At 44.3% G+C, this 14,320-nt stretch overlaps 1 protein-coding gene across 2 annotated transcripts in view; it reads right to left on the bottom strand.

The window, feature by feature from the left end:
* IGF2BP2 (insulin like growth factor 2 mRNA binding protein 2) overlaps positions 1-14,320 on the bottom strand; it is a 73,105-nt gene that overhangs the window by 9,306 nt on the left and 49,479 nt on the right. The window contains exons 6-11 of one of the 2 annotated variants that reach the window (XM_044434594.1): positions 13,161-13,433; positions 9,776-9,910; positions 8,161-8,283; positions 5,707-5,842; positions 5,366-5,494; positions 3,630-3,698 (exon numbers count right to left, since the gene is read on the bottom strand). In XM_044434594.1, the coding sequence (XP_044290529.1) occupies positions 3,630-3,698; positions 5,366-5,494; positions 5,707-5,842; positions 8,161-8,283; positions 9,776-9,910; positions 13,161-13,433 (865 nt within the window). The remainder of the gene's footprint in view (positions 1-3,629; positions 3,699-5,365; positions 5,495-5,706; positions 5,843-8,160; positions 8,284-9,775; positions 9,911-13,160; positions 13,434-14,320) is intronic. The other variant, XM_044434603.1, reaches the window with a different exon arrangement.

Below are 14,320 nucleotides of genomic sequence, written 5' to 3'. Positions count from 1 at the left end.
GGTATACTGCTCCATTTGACTCATACGCAACAACAGGGCAGGGAAGCAAGCAAGCATTAATTCTTTATGTCTAATGGCAGACAAAAGCCACATCAGCAAGGGAAGGGTAACCACTTGGTGAAAGTGCTTGGAAAGACGGTGATGGAAAGCTCATACGTAGAGCGGGGCAGGGGGAGAAAATATGTAACATCACTGCCTTGATCTTGCATCAGTCACTCAGATCCTAACTGCAACACTTAAAATAGTGAATGCCACAAGACACACCACATACCACTCCGGTAACACGTTAATTCATCCCAAATGATGACCATCCCAGGTTCCATATGAACAATTTCCAAGGCAGATTAGATTTGATGCTTAAACTACAATTATACATGGAAAAGGTAGGAAAGACCACCCCAGTCAGGAATATGACAGGATGGTCAATGCATCATTAAGAACTCCACACAAGAAGTCCACACAAGAATATGCTCTTCAACATGTACAGACATAATAGCCCCAGTGTGGCAGGTAGATGGGAGATTAGGCTCTACTGGTAGATCACAAGGCTTTCTGACCTAAAATGGTTTGACAATAGCAGTAACAAAAGGCCTCTTCCCCTCCTAAATTAAGCTCCTGAAGTCAAGGAAGCTTGAGGGAAGTAAGAGCAGATTTGTGTCTGAAAAATTTGTATAGTACCGAGTATGTGCTCCAAGACACCTTGTTTTGCAATTCCATGTCTGCTTTCCTGAGCTACTATCTTGCACCTGGCTCCAGTTGGTGGATCTCAGCATTCCAGTGAAAAAGAACCCATCAACCTAAAGGTTCCCCAGCATTACTGGAGAGGCTCATTGCAACAAACCATTACAATAATTTTAACAGGTTGCATTTTTCCTTTTTCTTATCCCACATTCTAATCTCACATAATACATAATACAAATTCTACTTGCCATTAAATATCATCCATATTACTGAGTGCTTTAGGTAAAATACATGGTTTGCTCTTACCATCATCAGTCATTATGCATAGATGAAGTATAATTACAATCTTGTTTGAACACAAAATAGCAAAATCCCCACCCCTACCTCAACAGAACAAAAATTAATAGAGTGGGTCACAGAATGAGAGGAGGAAGCAGAGAATTTCCACTAGTGACTGGAAATTAGATTCAACAGGTGTAGTGCAGATTAAGTTATTCAGACAACCTAAAACTCACTAAAATCAACAGTGCTTGAGCACATGGCTGAATGCTTAACGTGCTGGTATCAGCTGGACTGAGGCTGAAGCCCACGAGCCCACCTGCTGGCCCCGGCAGGATGCTGTGCAAGTGCCCCTGTAGTGGCAGGCAGCAGTTATGTCCCAGGAAGCCCCTGAGATGCCAGCAGACAGCTCTGCTGGTATCTGTGTGCCTCCTGTCACCGGTACGAGGACAAAAAGGAACATTCTAGGGGTGGGCTGGGGGTGCCATGGATCTGCAGGACCCAAAGCCTCCTTCGTTGCTCCAGCATGTACTGCTGACAAGGGAGAGAAACTGCACCAGGAAGGGGAATGCTGATCAAGACTCGGAAAGAACTGTTGAAGGCCTCCTGGAAAGGAACACAAGGTGGCTTACTTGCTCCTCCTCTCCACTGTATCCTCCCAATAATCCTATAAGGTAGGTTAAGCTGACAGTAGTTAACTGGCACATAATTATCCAGCGAGTTTCATGGCTGAATGAGGCCTAGAACCCAGATCTCCCAAATCCTGGTCCAGCAGTCTCACCACGACACCACACTGTAGGGAGTCTTTGGAGGTGCATTTGACCTAGTCTGCTGCTCTTGTTTTCATTCAGCATGCACGTGAAGGCAACTTCCCCACTTCCTACCCACGGGACTGCATGTCCAGATAGGAGAGCCAGCAGTGTATCATTTTCATGCTATGATAGGGTAGTGGAGACAGAATGTGAGTTTGCAAAAAAAAAAAAAAAAAAAGGGAAACGAAAGGAAAGGAAAGGAAAGGAAAGGAAAGGAAAGGAAAGGAAAGGAAAGGAAAGGAAAAAGCAGCCACTTTGCACAGTCAGTACACCTTTGTTACTACTTGCTGTCTCCCTGTGGCACATTGAACTCCAATTGTGACTAATCATGTTTTTTTGAGCCAAGCAGAATCACTGACTGGTTGAACTGTGACTACCTTGCATGTTCTTCCAAACCTGCAGTTGTGTATGGTAAAGGAATGAAGAATGCTAGTGGGTCTGGATTCCCCACTCCCCAACATGTATTTTGTTACACTGATGAAGCTCCCCCAAGCCTATAAAATAAATTATTTGTTTGTTTGTTTGCATTTACTGTATATGCCACTCCTTACTCCAAATGGAGTCTCATTGCAAAGAATGGTGCAATATCCCCCAAAGCTCCGTCAGAAATAGATGTCGATTGAACAACAATGTGCAGGAGTAGGGTGGAAATGGAGACAGCAGCCATTGTGAACTGGTGTTGCTCGAGAATTCATAGTGGACTCTTCCCCGGGGACACTTTAATCTCTCCTCCTAGCAGTGGTAGAGTACATGATTTAAACTCCAGATAATCCCAAAATCCCTGGCATCCCCAGTTAAAAGTATCTCCTGTAGGAAAGTACTTCCTTTGAGAACCTGCAGAGCCACTGCTGCTCAGAGGAGACCATGCTGGGCTAAGAGGGGCCATCAGTGTAAGATGGTTTGGAGAGTCCACGTGGCACAGTAACCATTACCACTTCCCAAGTCCCAGCTCTCAATGGTCACGCTGGCTGGTAATGAGGGGAGTTGCTGTCTTACCCTTTTGAAGATCACTAGGTTGGGGAAGGCTGATCCAAAGCATGCTCAGCCTTTGGACATGACCACTGCCTCACAGAATGATGATGATCCTTCAGAAAACCACATTAGAAGGTTGTGACAGAACCACAGCAGTGCAGTGCCATGATGCACTCCAAATATCTCGCTCTGTTAGCTGGTGTGCCACAACAACTTAATTCCTGACTATTCTGCCTGTATCAGCTGGCCCTCCACTCCTGGCCATCTTTTTCCTGGTGGTACTCCACAGGCACAGAACCATCAACAAATTCAACGTCTGGACAGAAGAGCTGACAACCATTAGAGTAGTGTCCTGCAACCTGACATCCTCAAAATGTTGTGGATTTAACTTCAGTCAGCATGGTCAAAGATCAGGAATACTGCAAGTTGTAGTCCAAGCCTTCTAAAGAGCTCCAAGTTCAGGAGAGCTGCTATGGGTAAGAGGTAGCTAGGCAGGGGGCACAGCAACACAGAGAGGAATAGCTTCTGTAGGACTGGGAGAAGCTGGTCACAATGTGAAGTGCTGTTGTCTGTGCAGACACCACAACTCTACACTGCAATGGATCATGTGACAAGGGAGGCAGAGAGGAAAGGAGCCTCCAGCGCCCCAGGAGAGTAAGAAAAAAAGGAGGGCAGAGAAGATGCTTCTCAGAGATTTTGCTATGCCGCTTCAGCAGCTGGGCCGCTGTTCCCGACAGGACCAAGCAAGCAGTGACAGACAGGAAAACTGCCCCAGGACAGAATCTCCTAAAGGGTGTACAAAAGCCTTGAAAGCGGCAGGTAGTGTACTGCGAAGCAGGGTGCATGGAAGGCCAGCATCCAGAAAGAGCAGGGCAGTGCACTTACGGAGTGCTGATGAGGGTATGTGCCAGTCGGCGAGGCTCCATAGAGGCCCGGAAGGTATGCCGCTTGGCTCTATGGCAGGAAAGAAAGTGACAGTCAGCAGGGAGAGGCCAGGAATGGAAGGCTGCATGTCCTAGGCATATGCCTATGTTTCTATGCAGCTAGAATTTCTGCAAAGGGCCCTCAGTGCTGACTTCCCCAAACCCTCCCCCATGTGCTTGTTAATCCCGAAGACCGAGGGGCAGATCCATGTGTGCTGATGGTTGTCACTTGACCCTGTATTGGTTGATTGCTCAACACCTGACATTCTCAGCTAAAAGTGTGAACTGCCTCTTCTGATAATACCGTGTTGAGTTAGTTTGGCTTGGTATCAATAGCCCTTCTAATAGCAAACACAGCTGGTCAGTGCTGACAAGACTGTAGGCAAAATGAGGGCACCAAGAAACAGGAGGAAGCTCTCAGTATTCTTGGGGGAATCCTGAGGTTTGAGGAACACACACACACACACGCACGCACACTCACAATCTTAAAAAAAAAAGACGACAACATAAAGCATTGGGACTGCAAGGACCAAAAAGAACCGAATAGCTACAGAAAACTGAATGCCACTTGGAACAGAAAAACTGAAACTGAAGGACAGGATGGGTAAGCTGGTCTGCAGGAGATGGGCATGGCTGAACATAAGCACACCAAACACAATGTGAGAACCCAGTGCAACATTTTGGTGCAGATTCCCCTTGTTTCCGCAGGTAGTAAACCTGGGTGGCTGACTGCCAAACAGTTTGGTAGCAAAATCCAAGGAGCGGAGAGCAGCTGTTTTCCCATTTTCCTCCATAAGGCACGAACTGTAATTCTTTTCCATGTCAAAAAGGCTTAGCATCCTTCTCTGATTCTTCCTTCCTTGATTCCCAGGCAGGGTCAGGCAACATGCAGCTCGCAGGCTGAGTGGCCCCCAGTGCAGCACCCTGCCACCTCCAGATTCGATGTAGGCAGCAAGCATACTCCAGAGCAGTCTGCTGCCTAATTATATAGGTAGCAAGGCAGGGACACTCTTAGACCTCACAGATTGCAAAAGGTATGAACAGGACAATTATTTTCAAAATAAGCTCTCCTCAAAGTGGTGGAAGTGGCTCCCATCTATGAGGAAGAGGGCCACAGCAAGGTGCGCTCTACCACCCTTATACCACCCTGTGTCCAAATGCATGAGTCACCGTGCCTGTTATATGTAGACAACATTCAATCACAAAACCTCCTGAAGGGCATGTGGCTTCCAAACAGAACAACCAAGGCTGTCCAACAGGAACTGGATGGATACAGACGCGGCGACCTTGTTTGACATTGCCCTTCACTAGGATTTATGTAGATGCCAGCTTTCACAGAAGGCCGCACTTCCATGCTGCTGCAGTTGTACCTGCTCTGCCCCACTCCACAGGGACAGCACACATCAAAATTCCACACTGGCAGCAAATCTTACCCTGCCTTCATACATGTTTGGCTCCGGAGTGGTAGACATTCTTCACGGGCACGCAAACACACACACAGCAAGGGAAATTTTACAACGTTTCCTCTCCTCTGCTAGAGGAAACAGCACAGTTCAGTTCAGTACAGTTTGACCTCTTCACAGGAAGTATCAGTTGTTGCCTCCCATGAGTGAGCGCCTTGTTTCCTCTCTGCCCCTGCAGGGCATTAAAACAGCACATGCACACACACATGGAGTCGCACACACAATGACTACTTACGGCAAAGGGGTTGTAGGGGGCAGTGACAGCAGGCCTGCGGGCCCCAGCTCCAGAGGGAAGCATGGACAAGCCTGTCGAGAAGATGCCTAATGCATTGAGATTAAGTCCAGGGATGAGATTGGCTTGTTGCTAGAAATAAACACAAGGGGGAAAGAGTAAAGCAACTGGAAGGACTTAAAGAAAGTGTTAGGGCACACAACTTTCATTCAGAAATGCAAGTGTTAAGGTATTTGGCATTCTCTTGCATCATAACCAACCATCAGGGTGACTAATATTATCTCAGACTACTGGGTTCTGTGAAAGCGGGGGGAGAGGGGGGAAACAGCAGAAAGGGGGCTTACATTGACTGCTACAACATCATTCTCGTAGGCTTCCCGCAGCTTGTTCATGATCTCCACTTCGGCACTGGAGCAGGCCTCAATGCTACCCTTCACGGTGATGGTCCTCTCTGGGTTATAAATGGTTAAATCCTGTAAACTGGACAATCACAGAAGAATAAATGAAAATCCTTTCCAGACAGTTATATTTTCCAGGATTTATAACCTGTTCTGTGATTGATAGTTCGTGATAGAGAACATGAGCTATCAAAACAAATCTGGAAAGTTGAACTGAATCTGGAACTAAATGAAATCTGGAAAGTTGAATATATCAAGGACAGGGAAACAGATCAGGAATATAACCTATTAAATTAAAAGCAGTGACAAGTGCAAGGATCCAGGAGGTACTTCACTTCTTATTAGATTACATGTTCTTAGGAAGACATTGGTGAAAGTCTTAAGTTCAGTGAAAGCTGCACCTTTAGTGGAGGACTGACTGTTGTTTTATCCAATACCATGGTGCACTCCATTCTTGATTTGATTGCTCAAGCCAGTAAATCAGAAATTACTTAGTTGCAGGACCCACCTCTGTAATGACTATATAGTCAATTTAGTAAAAGAACAGTTCTAACTGGAAAAACCATTATGTGAAAGAGGTTCAGTTTTGAATCTGTATTGTGGAAACAACAATAGGTATGGGGCCAACATACCAGATCCTGGGGGCACTTCTGAGCTCCATAAAAAATACAGGGGTTGCTCCCATGCTATAATGCCAATTCTTTAAAATGATGGGAAGAACATTAACTTCCCATCCATCACCATTACAGGAAGGAGTTTGCCCCTGCCACATCTTCTTTTTAAATTAATATTACTGAATCAGATGTTTATAACACTGTCACTCTTAATTCACATGGCTACAAACCGTACTAACTTAAAACTGTTGGGGTGAAAAATGCTTTCCTCTCACTGCCATTTTAGCAATGTGGTTGACAGCAGCAGCTGGAATGGTGGAGAGAGGATACATCACCTTAAAAAGTTGCATTATTATAGTGTAACAGCATAAGGAGAGCTGTGCTGGACCAGACCAAGCATCCATCTAGCCCAGCAGCTTGTTCACGAAGAGGCCAGCCAGCTGCTCGTGTACACGAGTGCAAGAGCATCCTCCTGCCCATGCTCCACAGCAACTGGCTTACATAGTCAAACAGCCTCTGATACAGGAGGTAATACATGGCCCATCAGGATTGGTAGCCACTGACAAGCTTCTCCTCCATGAATTTTAAGCTCTGGAGTGGTGTCATTAATATTTGTTTCAAAATTATAGTGAAAACATTTTGTACTAATTCAAAGATCAATGAAACAATTATTGGGGAAAATGGTGCCCACCATCAAGGTTGCAGAGAATGTGTCCTGAGCCGTGATGGGTTTAAGTGTCAGGTATTTTGCCTACTGATGTCAAAATCATGTCTCCTAAAAAAGGCAGAACATTAGCACTAACCCTGTGGAGATTGTGCTACACTATCTTTCTTTAAAAGATCAGTTTCTGTGGTTAGCATAAAAGAGAATATGCATTGAGAAAATAGGGAAGGGTTGCAAATGGATGCAGTTACTCTGCTGTGCTTTGTTTACAGAATGTGAGCAAAAAGGCATGGCAATTTTACATAAAACTTGTGTAGATACAATCCTGCTTTAATGATAATGGCCTCCACACTGACAAATTTGGTTTGGAAAGCTGGTAAGTATTAGAAGCATAACATTCTGGAATATCGTTTTCCTGAGAGCCATCTATGTTTATGAAAAATATCTTGTAATTTCCACCCAGATATCTTGTAATTTTTCTACTAAATAACCTGTAGTTTAAATCCATTTTTGAATTAAGAAGGATTTCCCACCCATCCTGGTTGTCATGTGTTTTTATAAACATCTGTGGTCTAAATCTCAGAAACAGTAACAAACAGGGTATCATGGGCTCTACGTGGGGATAAGCAGAGGTTTCTGCCTCTAGATGGACAACTTTGGGGGCTCCAGAGCCACCTGGACAGACTCCTGAAGACTGCATTCCTGCTCTTGCACTACTGAATTTGGCAGCAGTGCCAATAAAGCCATCAAATATCAGTAGCAAACTGCTATGGAGAGGTCAAAAAAGCTGAATGTATCTCATCTTTGAGCTGCATTTGACCATCGTATTCCTCCATGGACTTGAGTGGCACTCTAGGAACTGTATGACTGGGCTGGTGTGGGGCAAATGCCACATGTAGCCCATCCTTGCCTCAGGACAGAGGGCTGGGCAATGCAGTTTGCTTCCTAGTGGTGCCCTCATTCTAGGAACCCTAACAGCCTCTCTCAGGGCTAGGTTGGGTGGGACCTCATGTAAAACTGCTCAAAAATGGCATCAGCAGGTCAAGAACATTTGGATGCCTTGTGCCAGATCAAGAGGCAATAGTCTCTGCCTGATGGCTGCAAGATTCTACCAATACTTACGGAGAAATTGTGATCTTGGTCCCCGTATCCTGCTCAATTTTTTTCAAGTTTCGTCCTTCTTTACCAATCAACCTCCCAACCAGGCTATTGTGTGCTAAGATTTTCAACGGAATCTCTTCAGCTCTAAAGGATATGAAAAGCATTCAGTCATTTTAGAGTATTTCTTTTCTCTCTATTCTCCTTTCTGACATGTTTCCTGGCTAGAATATATAGATGCAGCTCCAACGCCTTTGATACTGGCCCTTGGAGAAAATAATGGTACATATTCACATACCCACCCACACCCACAGACTAGAACCATAAACACTTGCAGTCTTACTGAAATATTTTCAAACTGATAGGCTTCATAAATAGTTGGGACATCCACATTCTTTCTCAGGTGCAAAATCAAAAGCTAAATAATGCAAGAGAAATATTTCTCTTTCACTTCCCAGTTTTGCCAATGTGCTATCTAAAACTAGGCAGTGAAGTCTACAGAAGACAGCAATTATTTTATTTACATTTCAGTGCTGTATGTACGAGCTGTGTGGCACACTACATTGTACTCTCTTCTTCCTAGCAGCTATTTAATTTGGACAATTGAAGCCCCATCTTTGAAAGCCCTCTGATCAACAAGTCACTCTAACTGCTTACTATAGCCTGTTTCTGACCACAAGGACATTCCTGCCAAGATCCAGCACCCGGGCACCTATTAATATGGGTCAAATCGGATCATCAGGGCTAGCAATGCAGGATATGAAAAGATGGATGACTTCTCAAATGTCTACAATGAAGCCAGTGTGTTAAAATTAGAAGTGCTTAAAAAAAACAGGAGGGAGGTGACATGCTCCATGGGTGGTTTTATTTAATTGCTTTATGAAGATACACTGACTGCATCCTTCACATTGCCAAAAATTCCATGATCCAACAAGACCTCTCCCATTCCACAAAATTGTGCATTTGTGTTTACATGTGTGCATTCAAGAAACACAAAGGAGCCTTTTCAGTTAGCTATAGGGTGAAGGGCTTCATTGTTGGACAAACCTAAGGTGGGGTGTCTGTGTGAGAGGGAGGGGTATGTCAGCTGGCTTACACAAAGTCCATCACTCCATCTAGCCCAATACATGAACACTGACTGGCAGCAATTTGCCAATATTTTGTACTGGCCACATGACCCCAAATCCTTTAACTACAGATGTTACGGATCAGATGTGTTCTGATACTGGGTTTTTGCCCCATTCAGAATCTGCAAATGAATGTCCAAAACAGATAGCACGTTGTAAAAATTGGGGTAGAAACCCTAATAAACAAATATCATCTATGACTTATAGGTGAACCATATACTAATTAAAACCATTGAGTACACTATGAATTTCTCTTCCTGGGTTTTAGTGGGAGAATTTACTTTTAAAATGGATTCTCTGTCTGACTAAAGGATTTCAGAAGAATAGCCTGGTTAGACTCTAGCAGCAGAGAAGGCAAAAGTCCTGTACATGTCCTATAGCTTAAGTACTTGCTTAAGTAATTTTCCATGTTCTCGCTCTCTCACTCTCAGGTGCTACAAGTATCTTTCTCGTACAATTCTAAGTCTCCTTTTCCATTTCCTGTTTTCCTTACCAACATGAGAAATACTTACGATTTAGTTTCTTCAGCCTCCTTCTGCATAATATCAAGTATCATACGACATGCTTCTGAGCACCCCTCTGGGGTGGCGTGAATGGTGATTGGTTTCTCTGCAGCACCAGCATTTTCCTTCCGATGAATGTCTACCCTGCAGCAATAGAGGCCGCACAAAGAAATCTGCTAGGGGTCAGAGAAAGGTGCCTGAACCTGGCACCTTAATAAAGCAACAAGCAGACTGTTTACATGGCTACTTAAAACTACTGGTCATCAGCAAGGAACTCATCTTCGAGCCAACTCAGAAACAAATTACATAGACATGGTTCATATTTAATGCCAAACCATTGTTTAGCATTCTATGAGCAAACTTCTGGCTCACAGACTCCCTCTTGCCACATTCTAATTTTCTACCTGGCTTTCCAGTCCATGGTAAACCATAGTTTCCCTGTTGCGCCTGAACTATTTTGCACTTGCCCTCCAAATCAGAATTGGATACCAGCTTGAAGCAATTCTGATTTTGAAGATTTTGAACAGGAGCTGCAATTTACCAGTCTGGAGGCAAACCAGAAAGTCAGAGAAAGAGGTGGGAGTATTTAAGGAACACATGAGCTAAAGACTTTGATAGCTAGTGTGATGTGGGGGTTACAGAATAGGAGTGAAGAGACCTCAGCTCAGCTGAAGTTCACCAGGTGATCCTACGTCATTCAGTCCTAGCCTGTCATTTCTCACAGTGTTTGTGGTGAGAATAAAATATTTAATGAAAGGCAATCACTGTAAAGTGTCCTTCTGGATTAAATGCTATTATTCCTCATGTATTTTTGGAATCACCAAATCTTTCCGGATTCACTAGATGTAAGAGTGAAGTGCCCATATCATTGTGAGCATCTTACAAAAATTACAATTTTGAACATTACTAGAATCGTATCTTTGAAATAAGATGATCAGCTTTACATTTCCTGTCCATTATATATGCCTTCCCTACAGGGATTAATGCTCCAGTCCCAGAGATGGTGACTCCTAGAACTCCACGGAGAACAACTACTCTAACAATATCTGATAGTTTCTGAATAGAGGCAGGTTTAAATGCAGAAAACAAAAGAGAGTGCATGTACATGTGTGTATACCAGTATCCTGACACAGGAACTGAAACAAGGATCTGTTCCATTGTAGGAACAGAACTGCTATCATTATGAATTTGAAAGTCTGATTCAAACATGCAGCAACCCCCGTATAAGAGTGCACTTTTCGGAGCCACCCATTATGAGACTCAGGGAGACTGCATACAATCCCCATACTGTGCTTCTTTCCACCTCCAAACAGGCCACAAGCATAGCGATGGCTCTCTATGCTCCCAGGGTCAATTGTGTGGGAAGTCATCACATGCATAAAACTGATCCTAAGATGATGGAATTTATGGGTCTTTTGACATTAACACAATTGCATTTATAAATCAAGTTTTACATTTAAGTTTTGACCATAAGTGACCATGTGCAAAATAGAATTAATGCAAGATATCATAAGGCATCTCTGAGGATTGGTGTACATGAAAACAGTCACTCTGCGGAGGCTGTTGTAAATTGTTCCCCATGGGGACGACAGGCTGTTTGTGGGCAGTAACTCATTGCTTAAGCTAAGCAATTCTTTGCCACACCACCAGAAGCTTCCACCACCAAATGAAATCAAATTAAATTAGATCAAAAGCCAACTCTGGCCATGTGGCACTGCACACAAAACAGCTTGTCTTGTGAGAAGCATCTGGCACCCTGAAGCACTTTAAATGGCTTCCACAGGGCACAAGTTTCCACCGAGCTGGCCTTCATTTAGGGCCTAGGAAATCTCTGGATGATGTCCCATATAAACAGGAGCAGTAGCCAAAGAATCCCAGTATTGAAAAATAAGAAGCTTTGGGATGGGATGCCTGGAAGGACTGAAGAAGCCTGCGAGTCACTCCCAATAGCCTCTGACAAGGGGAAAGCAGCAGCACGGAAGCTTAGCACCAATTTAAGGTCACATTGTTTGCGAAAAGAAAAAAAAAGATGGAACTAGTTTGGATGAGGCTCCAAGCATGTAAAGCAGACATGGGTGATCTGTGGTTATAGGGCTGCATGAAGCCCTCAGATGAATTTCATGCAGCCTTGGACTAATTCCAAAAATGTTCTGCAAGCAAGCCTTTCAGACCTCTGGCAAGAGGCATCTGTTCCATTGCAACAGCCTGCAAAGGTGGGAGAAAGAGGGAGAGAGGAGTGTAGAGAGAAAAGGCCATAGCAGAAAAACAAATAAAAGGGGGGAGCCATGTTTGGTTGTGGCCCCACCCACTTCTGGCTTTGGCCCTGCTTACGCATCCCTCCTGACAGATTATTCCCAAGGGAATGTGGCACCTCAGCAGAGAAAAGGTTCCCCAGCCCTGACATCGTGGCTCTGCACAAGGGTACTGGATGGCATTCAGTAGGCATGTGTGGCCCCCTTGCAGGCCCACCGGATGTCCAAATATTGGATGCAAAATTCACACACAGCCTCATAAACAGGTCAAGTACAAGGACCATAAGCCTCAGCAGGTTTTTCAGGATTACCATCATGCTGCTTGCGTTTGCACACTTTGGACTTTTTGCACATAGACTCTTAGCAAACATTACGTCCAATGTGAACACCCACCAGACCCAGAGGCAGGATAAGCTAACATGGTTACAGGAATGGACATAATCCTACCCTTCTATTTCTCTTAGGCTCTACATACTTAGTGTTTCATCTGAACCAGTCTTGGTAGGATAAACAACAAAAGCAGAAAATGAAAACATGGACAAAACACATTAGCTAAAGAAGTCGCCCACAGAATAATTTCTCTAGAAGAATAAAGACTGGGAGGTTTGAAATACAATTTGAACAGTATTATACACATACCCAATTCCATTCAAGATACTGCATTCCCAGAATGGCCTTTCCCCTCTACGGTATTTACACAGGCTTTTCAAAGAGTAGGCGAGGCCCAAGTCATGCACCACCATGTAACATATGCATAGCATTTTATTTGCAGTGAGCTATTCTTTTGACTAGCTTTCTCCAACCTAGTACCCTCCAATAACCTGGTAAAAACCCCCACAATGTAGCATAGCATGTTAGTGTAGCATGCTCAGGATCTCTGCAAATACAAGATGCATCTGCAAATGACAGTATGGCCATCATGACTGCAGAGCTGGAGCAAGTCTTAAACCAACACTCCCATACATTTTCACAAAACGCATCAACACTGGGTTAAATGTTGTTACAAGAGACACAGAATTTTTGCTACATAACGTGCACCAGAGCCCACTGCTTGGCATTTGGTCCAAAAATCACAAACTTGGGATGTCAAGGCTACAAACAGAGCCCCTGTGCAAGGAAATTAAACCATTTGTGGTACTTACTTGGACTGGGTTTGCTTAGTAAGGTTCTTTATGGTCAAGCCCTCCTTTCCTATGATCGCACCAACAAATTGCGTGGGGACCAGGATCCGCAGTGGGAAATCGAGCTGTTTGGGCTGCGAAGAGCCCCCGGGGGAAGGGCCCTGCTCCCTGGAAGAGTGGCCCCCACGCCGGGATCGCTGAGGGGGCTGAGGGGAGCTCACCTCGTCGTCTGGGATGTAGGAAATCTTGAAGGAATAGTTCTCAAACTGGTGACCACTAAGCTTCTCAATTGCTCTGAAACATGGAAAAGGGGGTGAGAATTGTTAGAGAAAACATTTTTGCCCCAACACCACACTATCCCTAGAAAAGGTGTGTGCAAGAACTTGACGTGGTTCCACGTTTCATATTTTGTGCCCTTTACTTGGCACAGCCTGAACTGGACACATACATACCTCTACTTTTTCAATTTATTGTTTGAGCACTACTACAAATGAGCAAAACCACAAGAGGAATTTTTTAAATGTGGATTCAAAAGAAGAATGTAAAAATCCCCCAAAGTTTCAGGCTCTATGGGGATTCTTCAATGGACTATCTGATGGCAAATGCAGTCCAACCTTTGAGTGTTTCTTTGATGGTTTAAGTTGTACCCTTGCTTTAAAAATGACTGAGTCAGCCCATGTCTGAAGGCAAGGGGGTCTGTCCAATGCTAGCCTAACGTAAGTCCCATCCATTTCAATGGGTCTTCTCAAAGTAGGACTCACACTGGATATAACCCATGGGAACTAAGACTCTAACAGAGTCAGGACAACTTGGACTGTATCAAAGTTGGACATGCCATTCCCTTAAACAGGCTTTCTCAATCGGATGTCCACCATACATGTTGGACTCTAACTTCCACCATTCTCCATTAGGAATGCCATGCTGGCTAGGGATAATGAGGGCTGCAGCCTAACACATCTAGAGGGCATTCAATTGGGAGATGCTGTCTGAAGACATGGTTGCGATGCTGGATGGTATTTAAGCTATCATTCATACTGTAGTTTAGAGATTCTCATTTCATTGGCCAAACAAAGTGCGCACTGCATTAGGAATGCATTAACCAAGTAGCCTCATGGTGCTCTCCAAATGCTTAGGGCAACAACTCCCACATTCCTGACCACTGGCTTTGCTGCTGGGGCAAA

The sequence above is a fragment of the Varanus komodoensis genome, unplaced genomic scaffold (assembly GCF_004798865.1).
Source record: "Varanus komodoensis strain SLA01 unplaced genomic scaffold, ASM479886v1 scaffold1, whole genome shotgun sequence".
Lineage (NCBI taxonomy): Eukaryota > Metazoa > Chordata > Lepidosauria > Squamata > Varanidae > Varanus > Varanus komodoensis.
This window is presented reverse-complemented; position numbering and strand designations above follow the sequence as displayed.